Below are 25281 nucleotides of genomic sequence, written 5' to 3' on the forward strand. Positions count from 1 at the left end.
CATCCATACATGACCACAGGAAAAACCATAGCCTTGACTAGATGGACCTTTGTTGGCAAAGTAATGTTTATGTAACAACCAGCGGCAAGCCCTAATGTAAACAGTGGGATCTGAGTGATGATGAGTCCGTGTAGCTTCACTGATTGTAACCAACACACCACTCTGGTGAGAGCTGTTGACCATATGGGGCTGTGCACATGTGGGGAGAGGGGACAGATGAAAACTCTCTGAGCTTTCAGCTCCATTTTGCTATGAACTAAAACTACTCTATAAACCGAAACCTATTAACAAAAACCAAAAACTAGCCACAGCAGGTCATCTACAGCCAGTTCACCAGTCCATGTATCAGAACACTTAATGTTGCATCCCATTCACCCTTTAAACTTTGGATTCATCAACTCTAAGCTATGGACATTGGAAAGGCTAGAAAGGCCCTCAGAACAATTTGTTTCTACCTCATTATCTCACAGATGAGGAAGTCAAAAAAGTTTTTTCTCATTCTGTCTTATTTTTCTCCAGGGAATGTAAAGGATTTAAAAGACAAGGCAATAATCGTGTTTTCTAAAAGCTTGAAATAATGTTCAAAATGATAGACACAAAAAGTTCGGTCTACCTGAAAAGCAAAGAGAGAGAGATAGATTCTTTATGATTGTAATAACAATAACAAAACTAAATTAAATAATTAAGACCCCAAAAAATAAAATAAAATTTAAAAAAATAAAATAAAATAAAAATAATAATTAAGACCCAAAGCAGATCAGTCATGGTGAGGTCAATACATTCATACATATGAACTGATCAAGACTTTTTAAAGCAGGTTGGCAATTCAAAGCAAGAGCTTTTTTTTAATGTCATATTTGAAACAGATATCACATCCTGAGAATTTAGCCTGAGAAAAACAAGTTTAAAAAAATAGGAAAAAAAAAAAAAAAATAGGAAAAAAGCAAAATGTGCATCAAGAACTTCAAAGGAATCTTAAAATAATGGTTAAAAAAGAAACACAACAAATATCTGGTTACAGGAGGGTGGTTATGTAAGTGGTCGGCTCACTGGAACATGTGACCACCATACACAAGCATGGGCATGATAAGGCTGCTTTATTTTTTAATAGATAAACTTACTTTATAAAAATGAAAAGAAAATGTCTTGAAACAGATACCACACAATTATTATCTGGTTTCCCTACTGATCGACAGAGGCATTTAAGGAAGGGAACTAGGTCAAAAACAAAGACTAACCCCAATAGATATATTAACATGTTGCTTTACAAATCTTATTTGCAGGAAAACTAGTTGGTTACCTAGTTTTGTTGGTGGTTTTGTTTTTGCTTTTTGCTGATTCTTTTTTTATTTATCAATTTGCAGATACATTGGAGAAGGCAATGGCACCCCACTCTAGTACTGTTGCCTGGAAAATCCCATGGGCAGAGGAGCCTGGTGGGCTGCAGTCCATGGGGTCACTAAGAGTCGAACACGACTGAGCGACTTCACTTTCACTTTTCACTTTCATGCATTGGAGAAGGAAATGGCAACCCACTCCAGTGTTCTTGCCTGAAGAATCCCAGAGACCGGGGAGCCTGGTGGGCTGCCGTCCATGGGGTCATACAGAGTCAGACACGACTGAAGTGACTTAGCAGCAGCAGCAGACACATTGCTGCCCTAGTAACCTTTAGTGGCAACCAGTGAGGTTTGTTATGAAATTTTACATATCTGGTATGATTCAATGAATTGTATTATAACTAATGTTCTTTTCTGAAGTCTAACTTTTCCCATTGGTATTTTTTTTAATTTTATTGAAGTACAATAATTGATTTACAATGTTGTCTTTAATTGCTATACAGCAAAGTAACTCAGTTATACATATATATATATTCTTTTTCATATTCTTTTCCATTATGTTATCACAGGATACTGAATATAGTTCCCTGTACTATATAGTATGTCTTTGTTGTTTGGCCTAGTTTTCAAACTAATCACAAAATCCATTTTCTTAATGGTCCAGACATTTTGCCAATTCTTCCTGCTCAAAAGAAGTTCCACTGATCTCCCATTCACTGCAAAGAACAAATCTCACGTCAGTTTATCTGCACTGGGAGTTTGTACCCCGTGTACCCACAGTTCTTTTTGCCTTTGTCCATGTAGTTACTTTATAGAATTGATGTAATGTCGAAGAAAAGAAGATATAAATCTGTAGCTCTGCAAGAATTACAAATAGGTAAAAAGGGCGTGAAAAGATGGATAAGAAAGAACAAAGAAAAACCAGAAGCAACAGTGTGCTCCTATAGTAGCAACATGCAGAACATTTCTTTTTAAATATACTTGATTGTTCTGTCAAGACTTAGTTGGGAGGTGAAACCCACTATGGTCGGTTTCAACCATGGTTTGTTTCTTACAACAAACATACAGTAAATAAAAGTATACTTTAAAGAGTAAGCTGATCCATGCAAGCAAAGTTCCTTTAATAGCCTCGTGCATGCTAAGTCGCTTCAGTCGTGTCCGACTCTGTACAACCCCATGGACTGTAACCCTTCAGGCTCCTCTGTCCATGGGATTCTTCCAGGCAAGAATAATGGAGTGGGTTGCCATTTCCTACTCCATTTATTAGCCTCTGCTGCCCTCAACTAGGGCTTCCCTGGTGGCTTGGTGGTAAAGAACCAGGCTGCCAATGCTGGAGATGTTGATTCAGTCTCTGGTCTGGGAAGATCCCCTGGAGAAGGAAAAGGCAACCCACTCCAGTATTCTTGCCTGGAGAACTCCATGAACAGGGGAGCCACGGTCCATGAGATTGCAAAGAATACAAGGCCTCAACTAGCAAATAGTTTAGAAATGCCATAGCAGAGACTTGGACCCTTATCTGATCTCAACCAGCAACTTGAGATTTCACTTTCCCTAGAGCCAGTGGCCTTCATCCCTCCCTCTGTGGTCATCTGCAATTAATGCTCTGGTCTCAACATTGCACCCCCTGCATGCTACAAGTCATCCATCAAGGAATATGCTTGTCCCAAGTCTCTCCTGAGTCTAGACCTTTACCACCTTAGGTTTCTCATCCATAGCAACAGCCCACCATCTTGGCAAAGAACAGAAAACCATGCTTGCATACTGACTGTGGAATGTTATAAGCTGGGGGCTCCTCCACAGAGGCATGATGGGCAAAACCAAGATCAGTCTGGCTGAGATCCTGACTGCAAAGTGTCTGCAATCTAAGGTCAACCCTACCTTCATGCCCTCTGTATATCCCAGAATCCATACATTTTCCCAGGAAAACTAGGTAACTGTTCTGTCTTTGGGGCTTCTCTTCAGTTGCTATTGGAGTGTATGATGACCTCTAATTTCCAGCACCATGGTAACAACTTGCCATTTGGAGCCTGAAGACTTAGTGAGATTTCCAGCTGGGCCTCCCCACTCGATTTCTTTGGGCTAATCATGAACCTTTCCAAGCCATGGCTTTTCTTGGGAGGACCTTTCTTGAAGTGACTGTGAGAAGATTTCCGGGGGCGGAGGGAGAATAGTGCCTGCAGTCTAGGAAACAACGTGAGACAAACTATGATAACGCCTCCATATAAAAAAGCCACTAAGGACTTCCCTGGTGGCCCAGTGGTTACGACTGGACTGCAGGGGTCCAGGTACAACCTCTGGTCAGGGATCTAAGATCCTGCAAGTTACACAGCACAGCCAAAAAATAAAAATAAAGCACCGTTAAACACTAAAACGTCGAGGAAACATAAAGATGGCTGATTTCGACCAGACCTGGAAGAAGGGCTAGCAAAAACAGGAATAGTCCATATCTAGAGACAGTGTGAACATATATAAGAGAGAATAGGATGTATTCCAAGGCAAAGAGGACTCCTGCTTCACTGGCTCTAAGCATTTGAGAAAGGAATCCTGAGAGATGAAGTGGGAAAGCAGGGCTGGGGCCATAGGGCTAGACAGAGTCTCTGTAAGTTTCCACACACGGTGACATATCAGAGCTAAGCTCTAAGAAAGTCACGCTTCTTGGCAATAAGTACACACCCGCGCTACGCACTCTCAGGTGACTTTAGCAGGCAGTCTAACGGAGTGGTCGCACACACTTGTGGGCTGAGTGGTGTCCCCCCCAAAATATATGTTTAAGCCTTGATCTGTAGTAACTATGACTATGATCTTAATTGGAAATTCGATCTTGGCAGATATAACCAAGTTAGGGTGACATTAAATAGGAATTAAGATGGACCCTACATCCAATAGCTAGTGTCTTAACAAGAGAGGAGGAGATTCAGAAACAAACACACAGCCACAAAAGAAGACGACCATGAGAAGGAGGCTGAGATTGCAGTGTCAGGATGTCAGAAGCCCAGGAATGCCAAGAGCCAGCAGAAGCTGGAAGAGGCAAGAAAAGATTCTACCCTGGAACCTTCAGAGGGAACATGGCCCTGCTGCCATCTTGATTTTGAACTTCTAGCATCCAGAACTACGAGAGAATCAATGTGTCTTGTCTTCGGTCATCCATTCGAGGCACCTTTTACTAGTAACCCTAGGAAATGAACGCAAATATGAATTAAGCTTGACTTAGAACTAATCAAGGTTTTAGGACCTTCAGAGAAGATGGATAGTACATGAACTAGGAGGTGATCCTAGAGAAAAACTGAGCTCATGAGACACAGCCACGACTGGAACCTTGGGGGTAAGAACACCGCCTAAGGGGAAAGGGGTATAAAGGAAGGGAAGCAGTCAACCCTCGAAGGTCAACCACTTTCTGATGACTGAAGGTCTGGGTTCAATCCCATCCTGAAAAGATCAGTCAACAATGGGGCTAATCCATCCATTGAGATTTAATCATTGGGCTTCTTGGCTGCCCCCGAGGGCTTTCTCATCTTTGTTCATTCCAGGCCAGAATCCACAGTCCTGCGATCCTTACTTTTGAGAGGGCACTTTGCTCTTTAATCCCCAGGTTTAAATGGATTACAAAAAAATACAATTTGGGAGATTAAGCTTCTACTAGTCACCATCTACCCAAAGATGAATGTGGGTTTAATCAATATAATTTTCTGATTATACAAGTAACCCCTAATGATTATAAAATCTTTCAGTTTGAGAAAATTATGCCTAAGAAAATAAGATTCCCCCTAACTTCAACACTAAAAGACATTCATTGTTGCTATTTGGCTATATTTACCTGATGTAATTAAGAGAAATACTTTATAATTAGAGAAAAAAATTGAGAATAAGTTATTTGGGAAGAATCATCCAGATAAAGAAAATGCGAGGGAAAAGAACCCCACAGAACATCTGAGAAAAATCAACAGTGAGCCAGGTAATCAAAGGCCATTAACCATTTTAACACTGCTAGAGGTCAGAGTGGAGAAGGCAATGGCACCCCACTCCAATACTCTTGCCTGGAAAACCCCATGGACAGAGGAGCCTGGTGGGCTGCAGTCCATGGGTCACTAAGAGTTGTACACAACTGAGTGACTTCACTTTCACTTTTCACTTTCATGCATTGGAGAAGGAAATGGCAACCCACTCCAGTGTTCTTGCCTGGAGAATCCCAGTGATGGGGGAGCCTGGTGGGCTGCCATCTATGGGGTCGCACAGAGTCGGACACGACTGAAGCGACTTAGCAGCAGCAGCAGCAGAAGTCGGAGAGATCTGATTCAAATAAAAAGAGCAAATTCAGAAACATGACTCTCACAGCATCCTTAAGTTAGTTATAATGTTCAAGGCATTAAACTATTCAACTTGACTCCTTATGAAGCTCTTCAGTTCAAAAATCTACCAAATAACTTTTCCAAGATGGAAACCTTAATGTTTAAGGTACATTAAGATCTTTTTGCAAGAGTTCCATTTTTTCCCAAGTTATGGTTTCCTAGCAACCATAACACAGCAACCAAGAACTATATTTTATGGCCTTGGTACCAGTCTCCTCAAGGCCTATATGTATAGGCCTGTACGTGTAACCCTTGGCTGTCTTAGCTATGGCTGGGCTTTGGGATACTGGAGGAGCTGGGTCCATATGCTATAACAGAATCCAGACACTATACACTGCTGGTTGCTAGCAGGCCCATAAATTCACTTATCCTGATGTAGATGGGATTCAGAACTGCTGTATCACAGGCTAAGAAGGCACAGATTAAAATTAAATTAATTAAAATCAAAATTCAAAGGCTATATGTAAGGAATCATTTTAGCCCTTCTCACTCACATAAGCTCTGTTAACTAGTTGCAGTTTAAAGAAAGGCTCGTTCACTTGGATTTCTAAAGATTCAGAGGTCCTAAGACTAACCTAACAACATCTATCAAAAAAGTCCAACTGGTTATGACCCCATTTCTTCCAAGAAAGAGGAGGTCATTTGGGTGCTTTCTTATTTAGCTGAAATCATGCCACAGGCGCCCACAAACCTTTTCTTTAAAGTAATTTAAATGGTTTGATACAATTGGTGAGAGGTCACAGGACCAAAGTTGCAGGCATTCAGTCCCCAAATTAAAGCAATTAACTGTCAGGGAAGTGAAGAAAAGGGGGAAAAAAAGGAAAAACAAAACCACTGGGTGAAGTTTTAAAATCTACTTTAAAATTGTTAAATTGTTTCGTTGAGCAAAAACCATAGTTGGGAGGCTGTACTTTTTTAAATGACAATGAAATGTTAAAGTTCAATTGATATAATTGTAGAATTGAAATAATTTCTAATCATAAAGATTTCAAAGTGAGATGATTCCAACATTCATAAGACTTTTCTATAATAAAACTGTACAGTAGATCTTGCACTGTACTGGGAACATTTTTTTCTAAACATATTTTTCATGCTCAATAAATTACTTAAGAAGAGTAACATTATAATGATCAGCCTGCAAATATTTTTCCTCCCATAACATGAAGCACAGCAGAATTCAGGATACAGTCATTAGCAACATCCGGAAGTCATTAAAAAGATGAACTTAAGCACCGAGAAGCCCCAAATGCCTGAAATTGTTATCCAATATCTTAAAACTCTCTACCCGAAAAAAAAAAGATGCTCAAATCTAATTTTCACTAAAATATGACCAAAATGTTTTAAATAACCAAAATAATCTGATGTCTCAAGATAGTTCACTTCCAAACACCGAAACAACACAGGCAACTATCCTAAGTAAAGAAACTTATATGTGCGGCTCTCTAACAATACTTGTGTCTTTTGAACGCAGTGTTACTCAGCCTCAGCACCTCGGACTATGAACCAGAAACTCTTTGTCTGAGGCACTGACCCTGCATTGCAGATGTTAGCAACATCCTTGGCTTGTACCGCCGAGATGCCAGACATCTCTCTGTCTCTAGGTAGATGCTCGATACTCCCCCAGTGCTGCACTTAGTCCAGACATCTCTCTGTCTCTAGGTAGATGCTTGATACTCCCCCAGTGCTGCGCTCAGTCTCAGTCGTGTCCAGCTCTTTGCTACCCCATGGACTGTAGCCGGCCAGCCTCCCCTGTCCATGGGAGCTCTCCAGGCAAGAGTACTGGAGTGGTTGCCGTTTCCTTCTCCAGGGGATCTTCCCAACCCAGGAATAGAACCCAGGTCTCCTGCACTGCAGGCAGATTCTTCACTGTCTGAGCCACCTGGGAAGCTAGGTAGATGCTAGGTACTTCTCCAGTAGAACAACCTAAAATATCTCCAGACATTTCCAAAAGTCGCCCAGTGAGCAAAACTGGCCCCAGTTCTTAACTAATATAAGAACCTAATATAACACAGTGATAAATATTTCAACCAGCAAAAAAAAATGTATGACCCAAAAGTTGACACCCAAGACAGCTCCCTTCAAATTACTTTGCAAAAATATACCCTTCTGCAACTTTGGTAAATAAATAACCGAGTCATTCACACAGTTTTTAAAGTAAATGAAAAAATTGCTTTTTTTTAATGTGCAATCAGAGAATTAAAAATGTTCCCAGTATTTCTTTTCTCAATCTATCAGTTAAGTCATTCCAGTATAACTACAGAAAATATAAAACTAGTATAACCTGGAGTACAAAATTGACTTAGTTACTGTCAGAGTCACAACTAAGCAAACATCTTTATTGACCTTCGGCTTTTCAAAAGCAAACCATATGTAAAGGATGCCATCAGAAGAGTGAAATGGTGACTCACCGAACGAAGAAAATGTTTACAAATCATATATCTAATAAGGTACTTTTATCAAGAATATGCAAAGAATATGTATGATTTAATAGAGACAGAAACCAAATTTTAAAATGAGCAAAGGGTCTAAACAGACATTTCTCCAATATCTATTTCTCCAATGTCCAATTGTCCAACACACAATTCACCAATGAGCACTTGAAAAAACGCTCAACATTATTACGTATCAGGGAAATGCAAATTAAAATCAAAAGGCCGTATTTCCTCTCATCCACAAAGATGACTAAAATCAAAAAAATTAATGATAAATGCTGGCAAGGATATGAGAAATTAGAATCCTCATTCATTCACTGCTGATAGGAATGTAAGACGGTGCAGTTACTTTGGAAAACAATCTAGCAGCTCCTCAGAAATTCAAACATAGAATTATCATACAATCCAGCAATTCCACTCCTAGGTATATACCAAAAAGAATTTAAAACAAGTATTCCAACAAGTATTTGTAAACTAATGTTTACAGCAGTAACGACGCACAATAGTCATGAGGTAGAAACAACCCAAATGCCCATCAACTGATGAATGGATGTAAATAAAATGTGATATATCCATACAAAGAAACATTATTCATCAGTAAAAAAGATCGAAATGCTGGGACTTTCCTGGTAGTCCAGGGGCTAAGACTCCAAGCTCCCACTGCAGGAGCCCAAGTTCAATTCCTGGTCAGGGAACTAGATCCCACATGCCACAACTAAGATCCCACATGCCGCAACTAAGATCTCACGTGCTTCAACTAAGATCTGGTGCAGACAAATTAAATAAATAAATATTTTTTTTAAAAACGGAATGAAGTACAGACATGCCACAACCTGGAAGACCCTTGAAAACAACATGCTAACTGAAAGACAGTCACAAAAGACCATACATTATATGACCCAGTTTATACATAATGTGCAGAGTAAGCAAGTCTATAGAGATGAGCACAATAAAGGACAGAAACGGTATCGACCTAACAGAAGCAGAAGATATTAAGAAGAGGTGGCAAGAATACACAGGAGAACTGTACAACACAGATCTTCACGACCCAGATGATCACGATGGTGTGATCACTGACCTAAAGCCAGACATCCTGGAATGTGAAGTCAAGTGGGCCTTAGAAAGCATCACCACGAACAAAGCCAGTGGAGGTGATGGAATTCCAGCTGAGCTATTTCAAATCCTGAAAGATGATGCTGTGAAAGTGCTGCACTCAATATGCCACAAATTTGGAAAATTCAGCAGTGGACACAGGACTGGAAAAGGTCAGTTTTCATTCCAGTCCCAAAGAAAGGTAATGCCAAAGAATGCGCAAACCAGTGCACAATTGCACTCATTTCACATGCTAGCAAAGTAATGCTCAAAATTCTCCAAGCTAGGCTTCAACAGTACATGAACTGAGAACTTCCAGATGTTCAAGTTGGATTTAGAAAAAGTAGAGGAACCAGAGATCAAATTGCCAACATCTGCTGAATCACTGAAAAAGCAAGAGAATTCCAGAACATCTACTTCTGCTTCAATGACTATGCCAAAGCCTTTGTCTTTGTGGATCACAACAAACTAGAAAATTCTTAAATAGATGGGAATACCAGACCAACTGAACTGCCTCCTAAGAAATCTGTATGCAGGTCAAGAAGCAACAGTTAGAACCAGACATGGAACAATGGACTGGTTCAAAATTAGGAAAGGAGTACGTCAAGGCTGTATATTGTCACCCTGCTTATTTAACTTATATGCAGAATACATCATGTGAAATGCCAGGCTGGATAAAGCACAAGCTGTAATCAAGATTGCCGGGAGTAATATCAATAACCTCAGATACACAGATGACACGACCCTTATGGCAGAAAGCAAAGAAGAACTAAAGAGCATCTTGATGAAAGTGAAAGAGCAGAGTGAAAAAGTTGGCTTAAAACTCAACATTCAGAAAATTAAGATCATGACATCCAGTCCCATCACTTTATGGCTAATAGATGGGGAAACAATGAAAATAGTGATAGATTTTATTTTCTTGAGCTGCAAAATCACTGCAGATGGTGACTGTAGCCATGAAATTAAAAGACGGTTGCTGCTTGGAAGAAAAGCTATGACCAACCTAGACAGCTTATTAAAAAGCAGAGACATTACTTTGCCAACAAAGGTCCTTCTAGTCAAAGCTATGGTTTTTCCAGTAGTTATGAGTGGATGTGAGAGTTGGCCCATAAAGAAGGCTGAGCACTGAAGAACTGATGCTTTTCAACTGTGGTGTTGGAGAAGACTCCTGAGAGTCCCTTGGACTGCAAGGAGATCCAACCAGTCCATCCTAATGGAAATCAATCCTTAATATTCATTGGAAGGACTGATGTTGAAGCTGAAGCTCCAATACTTTGGCCACCTGATGCGAAGAGATGACTCATTAGAAAAGACCCTGATGCTGGGAAAGATTGAAGGCAGGAGAAGGGGACGACAGAGGATGAGATGGTTGGATGGCATCATCGACTATATGAACAAGAGTTTGAGCAAACTCTGGGAAATGATGAAGGACAGGGAAGCCTGATGTGCTGCAGTCCATGGAGTCACAAAGAGTCAGACAAGACTGAGTGACTGAACAACAACAAATAGAGACAGAAAATAGATCAGTGGTTACTGGAGACTGGCTGGATGGGTGGGGAAGGGAAGTAAGTGGTAACAGGTATGGGTTTCTTTTGGAGGTAATGAAAATGTTCTAAAATTGATGTCTGCTCAATTCTGCAAGTATACCAAAAACCACTCAATTGTATACTTTAAAGAACTGAATTGTTTGGTATGTATTATTGTTGTTCCACCGCTAAGTCGTGTCCAACTCTTTGCGACCCCATGGACTGTAGTCTGTCCATAGGATTCTCCAGGCAAGAATCCTGGAGTGGGTTACCATTTCCTTCTCCAGGGGATCTTCCCGACCCAGGGATCAAACACACATCTCCTGCATTGGCAGGCAAGTTCTTTAGCACTGAGCCACCAAGGAAGTATGTATTGGTTGGCCCAAAAGTTTGTTTGGGTTTTTCCATAAAATGTTACAGAAAAACCCAAATGACCTTTTTGGCCAACCCAGTAAATCATATCTTAATAAATCTGTTATCAATAAAAAAAATAGAGAAAGCACAGAAAACTTCATCATCCTTATCATGCTTACAGAACAGTCTCATCAACCCTGACATCTGACAGAAGCTGGAGGTAAAACAGGAAGGGAAGTCAAGAGGAAAGGCAGGTCAGGACAGTGACATCCTCATTTCACAAAGGGAAAGGAGGCAAAGGGCACTGCCATGGGTTGATGGAACTGAATTAGTCCATACAAGCAACAGAAAGGCTGAACCATAAATACAAGCATCAAAAATCTGGAGAAGAAAGGAAATAAGACACAATAAGTAAGCTAAACTGTCTTTTGTCATAACAGGAAGTCAAATGAAAATGGCATAAGCAGATTATATAGCAATATAAAGATAATCAGTAGAGGAAGAAAAATGAACAAAAGTGATTTATTTCTGGAGAGTACAGGAGTGGGTGGGAAAAAAACAAACAGAACATGTTTTTCACAGCAAGCTCATCTTTTCCCCTAGGCTGCTAATATGACATGGGATTATTATTTTGCACATCATTTTTAGAAACAAATCGAACTTGGCATTACTTGAACAGAAGAATCCACGTGAAAGAAGGAGTGTACTTGGCATCAGGAAGAATACTGTGGTCGATCACCATCAGTGAGTGAAACTGCGATTTCAATATATTACAGCAAAACTGACTCAAGTTTTACAACCAAAGACTGCATCCTTAGTAAGCCAATTTGGAAATGTAACATGTTAGATCCTTAAGAGAATAAGAAGCACACACGTCCCTACCCTCTCTGTGGCAGTTAAGAAGCATCATTAGGTCAAAGCTTCACCATGGTGAGAGTATTTTGAAGGTCCTAACAACTTCTGGATTACCCGATAATTCAAACGGTAAAGAGTCTGCCTGCAATTGAGGGACACCTAGGTTCGATCCCTGCACTGGGAAGATCCCCTGGAGAAGGAAATGGGAACCCACTCCAGTACTCTTGCCTGGAAAATCCCATGGACGGAAGAGCCTGGCAGGCTACAGTTCGTGGGGTTGCAAAGAGTCAGATACGACTGAGTGACTTCACTTTCAACAACTTCTGGATCCAAAGACATCTTAGATGAGAGAAGGCACATGGGGCATTATTCTCCCTGCACAGCTTGAAGGCATTTATTTAGTTTTTTTTAATGGAGTATAGCTGTTTTACAATGTTGCGTTCGTTTCTGCTATACATTAAAATGAATCAGCTATATGTATACACATGTCTCCCTCCTTCTTGGACCTCCCTCTCCCTCTAGGTCATCACAGAGCACCAAGTTGAGCTCCCTGCATTGTACTAGCTGTCTGTTTTACACATGGCAGTGAAGGCATTTTAAAAACCAAAAGGTGAATAAGGAGGCTGATGCCACCAGAACAGAGCAGGATTTGCCATCTGGGAAGCACGACCCACAGTTACTTAAACATACTCAGGGTGACAACTCCTGACGCTTGGGGCTCTGGATTCCAGGTGGCCGCCCCGGGGCACTTTTGAGAATGGCAGGTGGCAGAATCAGCCATGACGCCAGGGACCAGGCACAACCAAGAGTGACCAGGGTACCCAAGCAATCTAGGGGCCTTATAGGCATAGAAAGCGACACTGTGGTTATCAGATCCTAGGGGGCTACAGCACGAGAAATAATTAGACCCCCATGTTCCCACTCCAAGGATAACCTTGTGTATGTGAGGAGATCAGGAGGTACATTTCAGGGACCCCGTGGTGGCCCAGGGGTTAGGACACCGCCCTGTCACTGCTGAGGACCCAGGTTCAACCCCCGGTCAGGGAACTAAGATTCCACAAGCCACTCCTGGTAGCCAGAAAAATAAAAAATAGAAAAAAGACCAAAACGAACACATTAGCTCAGTAGTTAGGTCAGACTCCTGTTAAGTCCAAAAATGAAACCAAAATGCACATCTGAATGTCACGATGAGACTAAGCCCACAGTTCTCACCTTCTCAAACGCTGTCCTAAAAGCAAGTGGGAACTAGCTAATAAGGTCCTGACTGTTCTAGACGTTCTAGCTTGAAATCTTCTTGTGCCCGGAATGCGGCCAAGAGCTCCCTGCCCAACACAGGAGAGCCATCTGGGTCAAGAGAGATCTTGTCAAGAGAGAGCCTGAGATGATCAGGCTTTGGGCTGGAATCTCTCTCCCAAAGACCTCTGGGGGTAGGATGGGAAGGGGGGGCAAGGCAGATTCCACCTCCTAAGGGCCCTTCAGGCTCAACCTGCAGACCTCAGGCCCATCTCCTCTTCTGAAAAGCAAGCACTGGGGACTTCCCTGGTGGGCCACTGGCTAAGACTCTCTGCTCCCAAGGCAAGCTGCCCAGATTCACTCCCTACCAGGGAACTGAGATTCCCATGCGCCACCAGTGAAGATCCGCACGCTGCAACTAAAACCCAGTGCAGATAAACAAATAATAAATATTTTAAAAAAGAAAAGAAAAGCAAGCATCAGATAGAAAAACCCCCACCCATCCATTTCCGTGGTGCTGACAACTCCACAGGGAAGATTCCCAGACCCAGGACTCCCCCTGACTTCCTCTCCTCTGGGGCTGACCTGGTGACTTTTTCTAGCTCATTATCCCTGCCATAGATGGCAGAGGAAGCCAGGAGCAGGAACCAGAATGAATCTGAGTTTAAAAGGTTAGCCCCTCCTGGCCCAGGAGGCGGGTACTCAGGCAACAGAAGGGCAGCCACTGAGAAGGCAGGATATCCTGCCTCCTCCCAGGGCACAGAGAACTGTGTTTGGGGTTTTTAAGGACAAGCAACTGAATCTCCTTCACCTAATTCCCCATCTACTCCTCACCTATCCCAAGCCAAGCTGGGTCCCAGGTCCAGTCTCCCAATCACTTACCTCCTCACTCATCTGTTTATTCATCAATATACTTATCCTTTAGTTTGTAATAAAATTCTGCTGTAGAAGCTGGAAATAAATAATCGGGGCGGGGGGTGGGGGGGCGGGTTGTTTCGTATTTTAACCAAAGACAACGCCTCCCTCCCTTTCATCTCTCCTCCTTCAAAGTGGCCCGAGCCAGCACACACGTGGCACCTTCCTGCTTGGCTCCAAACTGCTACACCCAAATGTCTGTATGCAAAGAAACCCTGTGACTGCGCCAAGACTCGGAGGGCCTTGGGCTATTCAGAAAGTGCTCCTCTAAAAGCACCTTTCCTCCCACAGGGCTGCTCACTGAATCATCACTCTTTGTTCAGCATCCTTCGGATGTACACAGCTGACTGGCTCTTAGATTGTGCCAGGGTTTTGTTCTGCTTGTGTTTTGTTTTTCTTCTTTCTTGCTGCTATTTCAATGAACTGAGACCCCACTCGCAGCCAAATGCCAGGCTCTAAACTCAGCCTCAGCCCAATGAGGGAAGAATCTCTCTCTACCTAGCAAGAGCTCCAACGCCTTCTAGAAGAATCTCACAGGAGTCTGGGAGGAATCTCTGTACACCCACAGTCTAGGCCTTTACGGATGGCTTAATGAGCTCCCTGGAGACCACAGGAACAGCGAAAGTCTTGTGCAGGAGGGGTGTGGAGGTTGGGAAGGGGATGGAAGGGAAAAACCCGCCTGCTAATATTTTGTACCTTTTACACTAGAGCATTGTTTTCTTTTCCAAAAATTCTGTTCCTGCCTGAGTATCGCTTTATTTTTTGAATGCCTCCTTTATTTACTTTTTTAAAAGTTTTTAAATAAGTGATTGGCCTACAATGATGACAGAAAAAAAAATTTTTAATAGGAATTACTAATTACATAAAACCAGATATTTAGAGATGAAATGTGAATCATGAAAAACCAAAGAATTGTGCTGGGAACCTTGCAAATCTGTTTTTCTCTCATCCTATATGGAGGGGGGAAATAAAAGGGAGGACATAATTCAGAAACATTCTACCCATTTGTTAAATTTAGAAAAGAAAATGAGTATGTATGTATGTATGTGCATGTATGTAATACATACACGCATATATACACACACATTTCCAGTGAAACACTGTTTTACATACAGGAGGCCACACTGACATATATACACTATCATGTGTAAGATATGTAACTAATAGGAAGTTGCTGTGAAACACAGGGAGGCCAGCATGGTCCTCTGTGATGACCTGGAGAGGGGGAATGGGAGAGGGGAGGGAGGCTCAAGAAAGAGAGGATTTATTTATAATTATGACCCATTCACGTTGTCGTAGGGCAGAAAAAAACATTGCAAAGCAATTATACTCCAATTTAAAAAATTTTAATAACATAAAAAAAAACAGATACAGGAGTCCAAACGACTGGACAGAGTGAAAATAAGGATCTTTCTCAAGCACAAGCCCACACCTGTTGGGATTCAGGAATTCCACAGGACTCTGCACACTGCTCACAGGAACCAAATTCTCTCTCTGCCCATTCACCCTCGTGCCTTGTGTACTCTCAGGCAGACGTTTCCCTCCATCACTGGCTTCTCGGCAAGAACTGGACGGGATTCCCACCCCACGCTCTTACCTGCTTTTCTCATTTGGCAAAGCACAGGCTTGAACTTCACCATCTATTCAAGTGCTGTCTCAGAGGCAGTAAGCAAGCTTCTTGCAATGAGGAAAGGAAGGGAGAGGGGTTAACAGGCACAGCTAGCTGGCACTCAGCAAAGCTTTGGGAATAAATTCCTGCCCCAGCACTCCAGAAGGCCTGGGGTTCCATCTGCTTGTCCACAGAACTGCAGGAATTTGCAGGGGGATGGAGGGGGCGTTAGACGAGCACCAAGACTCCTTTCTGGTTTGGGGGGGCACTGGGAAGAGTGGGGAGCTGGGAGAGACAACTGCAGGGGGACAGGAGAGGAAGTCTTTGTGCTAGCTCTTTGGATGCACATTAGAGTGAAGTTGAATTGTCAGCTAACAAGATTTCCTAACCACGTGTTCCCTTTAAAGTCTAGGCCTCCCACTGATTTGATCCCCAGACAGCAGCAGGGGGCAAAGCTGCCTTCAAGCATCCCTAAGGGCCAGAGAATTCCCAGAACAAGTGCAAGAAGGGTCAGAATCATTTCTGCAAGTGGAATTTCAAATGGGTTATAACATTTATGCTTGGCATCTAGCAATAATGCCACACTCCTACATCTGCTTAGCGTGACAGAGGCAGGTCCAGGGGGGCAGAGGTTGTGAGGAACATTCCCTGTGTGCTTCTGCCCCCACTGGACAACCTGAAAGTCCCTCCCCCCCTTAGTTTTTGTTTGTTGTTTGCTTGCCTGTAATGGCCCCTGGGATCTACATTCAAATGAGGTGTTACGGCACCCAGCTCAATAATTTGCCCCAACAGGCAAAAGAGTGTTGAAACCAGAAGCATTTTTTTTTCCATTATCTTATTCTGTAGCCAAACCCGAGATTGTCTTTTTCAAACTATTTATTCATCTGATTATGGGCAGGTTTTTCCTTGTTTTTGTTTTTCCTGTACACAGTGGCTTGTCTCTTCGCCTGGAGTAAATCAGCAGTGCTCAGCTGGTGGACCAGAGGAAAAACAAGTCAAAACACATTGACAGCATTTTGCAGATACTCAATGAAATCAGTTCTCCTCTTCCACATTCCCGAGTCAGGCAACAGCCTCCTCCTAAAGTAGGTATGTTTCTCTTCCATGCAAAGATAATTACCTAGCAACTTCGGTGTTTACCCCTTCAAGACAACCTGACTGGCAGAACTCTTTACGGCAGGGTACAAAAGAGCATGCTCCAGAAACTAGCCGTTTACCAAACTTCTGCTACAAGACTCAGCTCAAATTTCACTTCTACCAGGAAGTGTTCCTCCCTGCCTCCAGGTATCTCTTTGTTCAAACCTCCCTCCATCCGGGTATTATTCACTTTGCACAGCGGCCATTGGTTTAGCAGCAGACGCTTCCCACTTGGACAAGGTTTCCTCCTCCAAACACAGGCCTGGGGCTCAGCATAGCCTCAAGGAAAAAGGAAGGAAGAAGAAACAAGTAAAACCTAATGGAAAAAAATTTTAAAAAGAAAACCTATTGGAAATGAAAAAAAAAAAAAAAGCCCTAAGGGATTAGATAAGAAGAGTGAAATCTAGGGTCAGTAAAACAAGCCCTGTTTGAAGCTCAAAACGGCAATCCTACACGGTTTTAAAAATAGGAATTGGGAGAATGGAAAACTGCAGCAAGGGTGAGAGATGCGGGGCCATCCTCTGCAGTAGATTCCCTCTAACAGGGAAAAATTTTCCAGTGTTTCCTCTGTGGCCGTAACTGCCAGTTGATTTATATTGTCCTTTAATCCCCGCCCCCACAAACGTGGACACTCATTATCCCCATTCTACAGACCCGGAAACTGAGACGCAAGGAGACTAAAGTCGCTCGGTCTGGAACAGATCACTCAGCTCGTGGGTGACGCTGAGCAGGCACTGGAAGCCAGGGTTTTGTTTTGTTTTTGTTTTTGTTTTTTTTTAACCTCAGTACTCAGGCTCTCAATCTCTGCTCCAGCTCAAACAAAGTGGATGCCAAGTCAGCACGCGTGGGTAACCCGATCCGGACTGCTCTGACTCAGGAATGCTCCACAGCTGCTCCGCGGGGCCGCGTGGATACCACTGAAACGGGCACCGACTGGCCAGCGTCCCCAAGGGCTCGCGCGTCCTTCAAGACTTGCCAACATGCAGGAATTGGGAGACTCCGAATCAACCTGGGCCGGCTCGGGGATGAGGCTAGAGGATGCTACTGGAAGGGAGGTGAGCTTGCCTCCATCAGCGCCCCGACGGCGGCCAAACTGAGAGGGCCTCTGGTGTAAGGGGGCCTGGGAGCACGGTGCGCAGCGGGGACAGGGCACGAAGGCGCCGTCTGGGCGTCTGTTCCCCCGCAGCATCTCGCCCAGGAGGCCTGAGGAGGGGGCGTCACCTGACAGCATGCACCAACTTCTCCTAGCTCAGAGGGGGCGCGCGGCAGTGGCCGAGGCCCGGGGAGCGCTGCGCGCAGCTCTTGCCCAATAGCGAGGTCTGTAAACAAAAGCGGGGCCCCATGCGGGTCCCCCAGCTGGGCGATGAGCCGCGCGGCGCAGCAGCATCCGAACGACCGGGCCCGCAGGGGAGCGAGACAGGACCGCGATCCCGAGCGGGGACCCGATGCACAGACCCCAGGATCCCGCGCCCGGATCCGTCATTGTCTGCGCGCGCGCAGAAGGCCGCTGTAAATGTCTGCTCCCGGGTCCGCCGGGGGTCCCCGGCCCTGTGTGCCGATCCCCTAGGCTCTCCGCCCCGCGAGTCGGGTCCCGAGCGTAGCAGCGATCGCCAAGGTGAGCGCCCAGTCAGCGTCGCGGAAAACCCAGGCCTGGCGGGTGCACGAGTCAGGAACGCAAACACACACACGAGAAACACGCAAGCACACGCACGCCCTCCCCGAAGTTGATAAAAAAAAAAAAAAATCAGCCGACACATACAAAGTGCCGTCGTGGCCGCAGGTCAACGCTGACCTCCCGGCTGCCGGGAAGACCGAATGCCAACGCCTGGACACTGTCACTTCCATTCGGCGCCGGGCACCTGGGCGCCACTGCCCGTCTCCCTCCGGACTGCTCCCTCGAGCGATGGATGTCTCCCTTGCTTCCCTCTCCGGCTCCCCACCTCCCTCCCCGAGTGTGGGAAACGTGAAAACAATACGAGCAAAGCCCGATCAGAGGGGGAGCTAGGACCCGCCGGGAGCCCCAATGTGCGGGGGGGAGACTGGGGTCAGGACGTGCCCGTCACGGGCAGAGGGGCTCCGGGCGTCCTCATCGCCGTTCCCTCCCGGTTAGCTCCGGCTAGCCAGCCAGCCAGATCTCCCTCCCTAGGCTCGCAGTACTCACCCCCCGACGCTCGTCCCGGATATCGGCCACGGGGCCAGGGACAATGCGGGGCCGCCGGGCTCCAGGGGGCTGCGGGCGCGCCGAGGCGTTCGCCGCGCTGCAGAGCTGCGCGCCCGACGGCGGCGGCGCTGCGAGAGCCCAGCAGTGCTCGGAGCGGGCCCCCTGCGCCGTCCGCCAATGGGAGCCGTCACGGTGCCTCGGCCGGCGGCTTCGGGGGGCGGGGCCACGGGATGCCCGTGGGAAACCAGGCTCCGATTGGGCCGCCTGACAATCGCTCCGCCTCCAGCCGGCCAATCAGAGGCGGAGGATACAGGAGCGGGGCGTTCGGAGTTGGGCTCCAGCGCTCCAGCAGGCGCACGCTGGGTACCCGGGCGGCATCGCCTCCCCTCCGCGCGCGCGCGCGCGCGCGCGTTCAGCTTTAAGAGATGCTCGCACCCGCCCGCGCGCGCGCGCGCGCGGGGGCTACCTTCCCACCAGCCTCCGGCGGCGCGACCGGGGGAGGGAAGGGGAAGGCCAGCGGAGGCGCGAAGGAGGGAGCCGGGAACGGCGAGGAAGCCCCTAACAAAGCAGCCCTGGGAGGGCCGAGAGGCCTCCGCCTCCTTCCTCCATAGGTCCGCGATGCTGCCTGTCACTCTGCATAGGTGGAGGTGGCCAATGACGTGGAGAGAAGGCGCTCGGGTTGGCGGGCGCGCGCGCGGCTCGACATCGGTGGGATTGGTCCGAGGTAAAGGCTTTTCCTGCCACCTAAGGCGGAGAGGAAAGAGGAACGGGGGAGGGGAAGAGCCCACTCCCCCCAGAAAAAAAGAAAGTTGTACCTGCGACACGTGGTCTGGCTTAGGAGGCGTGTGCCTGACTCAAGGAGGAGACGGGAACTTTTATACGAGAGGAAGAAAAAAAAACAAAACCCTAATGTAATCCCTTCCTCTGGATGCTGGAGATGTTAGACGCTAACCAAGCTCCAGGTAGGGCACGGTGGGCTTAACCGAATTCTGGGGAGTGCAGGACTCTGACTGGGTTGACTCACCTTGGCAAGCAGGTACACTTGAAATCACGTGCTCACAGTCACCTATTGTGAAGTACGCAACTCGAAAGCTAAGTTCACACACTCCTGGTCTCTTCTGTAAAATCTGGAAACGACATTTGCCCTTTACCTTTCGCAAGGTTGTGAGGAAAGACAACACCCGGACACCGGCAGTCTCTAAGGAAATGTCGTCCCCACACCCGCCAATGCTTCCTCCTTATCTTAAGAGCTTTGAACACTGCCGTTAAGAACAAAGACCAGAGCTGGATATTCTTTACTAGCTGGTTCAGAGGACCCATTTGCCCTTAGGGAGTGGGGAGGCCTGTGCTCCCGGGGTTAGCAATGGCACCCCACTCCAGTACTCTTGCCTGGAAAATCCCATGGACAGAGGGCCTGGTGGGCTGTAGTCCATGGGGTCGCTAAGAGTTGGACACGACTGAGCGACTTCACTTTCACTTTTCAGTTTCATGCATTGGAGAAGGAAATGGCAACCCACTCCAGTGTTCTTGCCTGGAGAATCCCAGGGACGGGGGAGCCTCGTGGGCTGCCGTCTATGGGGTCGCACAGAGTCAGACATGACTAAAGCGACTTAGCAGCAGTTGAAAATAGAAGGAAACCGCAAAAAAGAATTGCCTGTGTCCTAGAAGGCTTCCCTGGTGGCTCAGAAGGTTAAGTGTCTGCCTGCAATGCAGGAGACCTGGGTTCGAGCCCTGGATCGAGAAGATCCCCTGGAGAAGGAAATGGCAACCCACTCCAGTATTCTTGCCTGGAAAATTCCATGGATGGAGGAGCCTGGTCGGCTACAGTCCATAGGGTCACAAAGAGTCCCACACGACTGAACAACTTTCACTTCACTTTAGAAGTCAAAACCCAACTGGAAAACTCAAAGTTATCCGTTTCTTCTCCCTCCTTCTTCCATCTGTTCTGTGTGCTCAGTCTCTCAGTCCTGTCCAACTTTGCAACCCCATGGACTGTAGCCTTCCAGGCTCCTCTGTCTATGGGATTCTTCAGGCAAGAATGCTGAAGTGGGTTGCCATTTCCTCCTCCAGGGGATCTTCTGACAAAGGGTGGAACCTACATCTCCTGGATGGGCAGGCAGATTCTTTACCCCGACAGCTACTAGGGAAACTCCCGTCTATTCCAGCCTACTCCTAAATCAATGACATCTGGATCCTCTCTCTGAACACATCAAAGGCCTCCCATCTCTTCCTACCCCAGGCCTTGCCTCCTGAAATCTATTCTTCCACTTTGCAGAATCATCCTTCTAAACAGGTGAATCTCATTTTGCTGTCTTACTTCTGGGTCTCTTCCTTTTGCCCAGAACCCACCCCACTCCCCCACTTTCCTTTCACATGACTGATTCCCACCCATTCTACACATCCCAGCTTATCGGCCAGTGCCTTCATGCAGCAGACTTTTGGCAAACTCCAACTGCCGCATACAGTATCAGATCAGATCAGATCAGAGCAGTCCCTCAGTCGTGTCCAACTCTTTGCGACCCCATGAATCGCAGCATGCCAGGCCTCCCTGTCCATCACCAACTCCTGGAGTTCACTCAGACTCACGTCCATCGAGTCAGTGATGCCATCCAGCTATCTCATCCTCTGTCGTCCCCTTCTCCTCCTGCCCCCAATCCCTCCCAGCATCAGAGTCTTTTCCAATGAGTCAACTCTTCGCATGAGGTGGCCAAAGTACTGGACTTTCAGCTTTAGCATCATTCCTTCCAAAGAAATCCCAGGGCTGATCTTCAGAATGGACTGGTTGGATCTCCTTGCAGTCCAAGGGACTCTCAAGAGTCTTCTCCAACACCACAGTTCAAAAGCATCAATACAGTCTAAAAGACCCTCCAAACCTGATGTATCCAGTTAAGATCATGTACTTACATCTCCCACCCTCTGCTCCCACCAACCCCTGTATTAAAAGAGGCTGACATTGCCAGTTAGTTATGCTCTTGGGCACAGCACTCCATTGTATCCAGATTCTTAGCTATCTCGCTGTCTATCCCAGTGCTTACCACCATACCTGCCACATTTGGGGTACACAACAATATTTAATCAATGAATTATAGAGGAGCAAAAAAAGAGGCAAGAGTTTTAAAGATCCAAAACGTTTCTAAAACGTTTGTTTGAGAAGAAGGATTAGGATAGTATCCATTCAGTTCAGCTCAGTCACTCAGTTGTGTCCGACTCTTTGTGACCCCATGGACTGCAGCACGCCAGGCTTCCTCGTCCATCACCAACGCCCAGAGCTTGCTCAAACTCATGTCCATCGAGTCGGTGATGCCATCCACCATCAGGATAGTATCAGGTTAGCTAAAAAATTGGTTCGAGTGTTTTTATAGGCTGTTATTGAAACACTCAAACGAACTTTTTGGTCAACCACATAGATCTCAGAGTCCTATAATGGGTATTGCAGGAACGTTGAATGAAGTTTGAAAGATTTTCCAAAAGACACCCTTTCAAAGAACAACCTCATCTTAAGCCAAGAACTTACCCAAGCTTCTCAGTGGAGAGTCATTCCTTTGTGAAGCTTTTCGTCCCAGGGGAAGAACAATTTCTTAACCTATTACAAGCCATCATCATGGAAGGGGAACATATATATATGAGAAAAATATGTGTGTGTGTGTGTGTGTGTGTGTATATATGAAAGTATTAATCGATCAGTCATATCTGACTCTTGGCGACCCCATGAGTCCTGGCGGGGTAGCCCTCCAGGCTCCTCTGTCCAAGGAATTCTCCAAGCAAGTGGGTAGCCATGTCATTCCTTTCTCCAGGGGATCTTCCCGACCAGGGGTTGAACCCAAGTCTCCCACACTGCAGGTGGGTTCTTTACCATCTGAGCCACCAGGGAAGCCCAGCTGTATACATACATATATATATATATATATATACACACACACACACACACACACACACACACATACACATGCTTAAATACTAAAACCAAGACTATTGTATGTCAGAGAAAGAAATTTTTGTTTTATTGTGCCTCTGATACTTGGGTCTCTGGTACAGCAGCTGAAATTATATTTAAATAATATAGTGAGTTTCTGTTTCTTGCACCCCCTCCCCCTGCAAAATTATTTCTCCGCCTCACTGAGGTCTACTGCCATCATGGCCCTCCTGTTAAGGAGGTAACATAGTTGCAAGATGAGCCTCAGAGGAGTCCTCAGAGAGGCCATCAGATTATCCTGGGCATAGCTCTTTCTGCTCCTAAGAAATCCCAAAAGCGGTGAAGAGGCAGAACCCTGGAGTTAGACTGCCTGGTTTGAATCCAGGTTCCACCACTTTCCACCTCCGGAGCCTTGTGCAAGTTGTTTAATCTTTCACAAGCCTCACTTTTTCACTCTGTGAAACAGGAGTTATACCACCTAATCCACAAGGATTAAAAAGAGGTCACGCACAGCACCTACTATGCACTCATAAAAGTTAGCTATTGGATTTAGCTGAGTTAACTAAACTCTGAGTCACAGTTGCCCCATTTTGAAAACCGGATAACATTTCATTAAGTGGTTGAAAACCCTGAATGAGCCAGTGGAAGAGAAATGCTTAGCCCTGCCCATGAAGGAAAGGTGGCTACATAGGAAACCACCGTTTGGGTCTTTTTGTAAATCATTCTCCCCATCAGTCCCACTTACATCAGCTCGTTAGGACTTTGCCTCACAGAATCGGCTTGGGGCTGACTATGACAGGTTTGCTTCCATAATCATGGTGGTACCACAGAAGCTGGAATTGGGCTGACCTAGCCTTTGGGTACATTTCTTGTCCTTGAAATCCTGCAAAGTTACTACAGGTTTCTCTATTATTTCTTGTCTCTGCTCAGCACAAAATGCTGCTGCTTCACACCGTGGCAAAGAGAACAGGGCGTTTTGATTAAAATACAGACAAATGCCATCTGGCGTCCCATCTCCTGAGGGCACTGTTGACATCTGAGAAGAACATAGCACTGGCAATAAAGGAAAAAAAAATGGAATGGTCAAAGGCAGACTTGAAGGTTTAGGATAAAAGAACCCACAGAAATTATGTTTCTAGTTCATGGCCCTGATTTCAACTATAAGTCAACATTCTCTTCCCCATCACTTACTGAAAGCCTCACTAATAGCTTGCTGCTGCTGCTGCTGCTGCTAAGTCGCTTCAGCCGTGTCCGACTCTGTGCGACCCCAGAGTCGGCAGCCGACCAGGCTCCCCTGTTCCTGGGATTCTCCAGGCAAGAACACTGGAGTGGGTTGCCATTTCCTTCTCCAATGCATGAAAGTGAAGTCGCTCAGTCGTGTCCAACTCTTAGCGACCCCATGGGCTGCAGCCCACCAGGCTCCTCCATACATGGGATTTTCCAGGCAAGAGTAGTGGAGTGGGGTGCCATTGCCTTCTCCGCACTAATAGCTTAATGAGGCTATATATGACATAGCTAAGTCACAGCAAGTAATCCTCCTATCTGGTTGTGTTGTTCAGTCGCTCAGTTGGGTCCGACTCTTTGTGACCCCACATGTGACTGCAGCATGCCAGGCTTCCCTGTCTTTCACTATCTCCCTGAGTTTGCTCAAACTCATGTCCATTGAGTCAGTGATGCCATCCAACCATCTCATCCTCTGTCTTCACCTTCTCCTCCCACCTTTTCCAGCATCAGGGTCTTTTCAAATGAGTCAGCTCTTCGAATCAGGTGGTCAAAGCACTGGAATTTCGGCTTCAGCATCAGTCCTTCCAATGAACACTCAGGACTGATCTCCTTTAGGATGGACTGGTTGGATCTCCTTGCAGTCCAAGGTACTCTCACGAGTTCTCCAGCACCACTGTCTCCCCCTGTCTAAACCACAGGGATGAGCCCGTGCCCTCCTCTCTAGGCAGCCCTATGTAGCCCGTTTCTACCTCCATGTTCCATTCAAACAGATGTTCCCAGAGGGCAGAGCTGAGGTCTGTCTTGTTTCCTCCTGTAATTCTGGTATCTAGAACTGTGTATGGCATAAAGTAATTGCTTGGTAGATATTTACAGAATGAATGAATTAGCCTCCTGTGTTCTCTACTATGAAGAGTTTGGCACTTAGTCATCTATCTGTGAGTGGCCTCTTTTAAAAAGGATGTGAGGCAGTTTATTAAACACACACATGTCTCAGGACTTCTGTGGCAGTCCAGTGGTTAAGACTCCGTGCTTCGAAAGCAGAGACATGGGTTGGACCCCTGGTCAGAGAACTGAGATTCCTCGTGCTACACACCACAGTAAAAAACTGAATAAATAATAATTTTTAAAAAAATTTTAAGAAATATTA

The 25281-nt window shown here is 45.6% G+C and overlaps 1 protein-coding gene across 1 annotated transcript in view; it reads right to left on the minus strand.

Annotated features, from left to right (window-relative positions):
• LOC147380338 (uncharacterized) overlaps window positions 1-24889 on the minus strand; it is a 161453-nt gene extending 136564 nt beyond the window's left edge. Inside the window, exons 1-2 of the mRNA XM_086415971.1 lie at window positions 24792-24889; window positions 18998-19741 (exon numbers count right to left, since the gene is read on the minus strand). Coding sequence (XP_086272097.1) covers window positions 18998-19741; window positions 24792-24889 — 842 coding nt within the window. The remainder of the gene's footprint in view (window positions 1-18997; window positions 19742-24791) is intronic.
• Window positions 24890-25281: the final 392 nt, after the last annotated feature.

Source organism: Bos grunniens, chromosome 1 (assembly GCF_055505025.1).
Source record: "Bos grunniens cultivar Pamir isolate PY7600 chromosome 1, Bosgru_T2T1.0, whole genome shotgun sequence".
Lineage (NCBI taxonomy): Eukaryota > Metazoa > Chordata > Mammalia > Artiodactyla > Bovidae > Bos > Bos grunniens.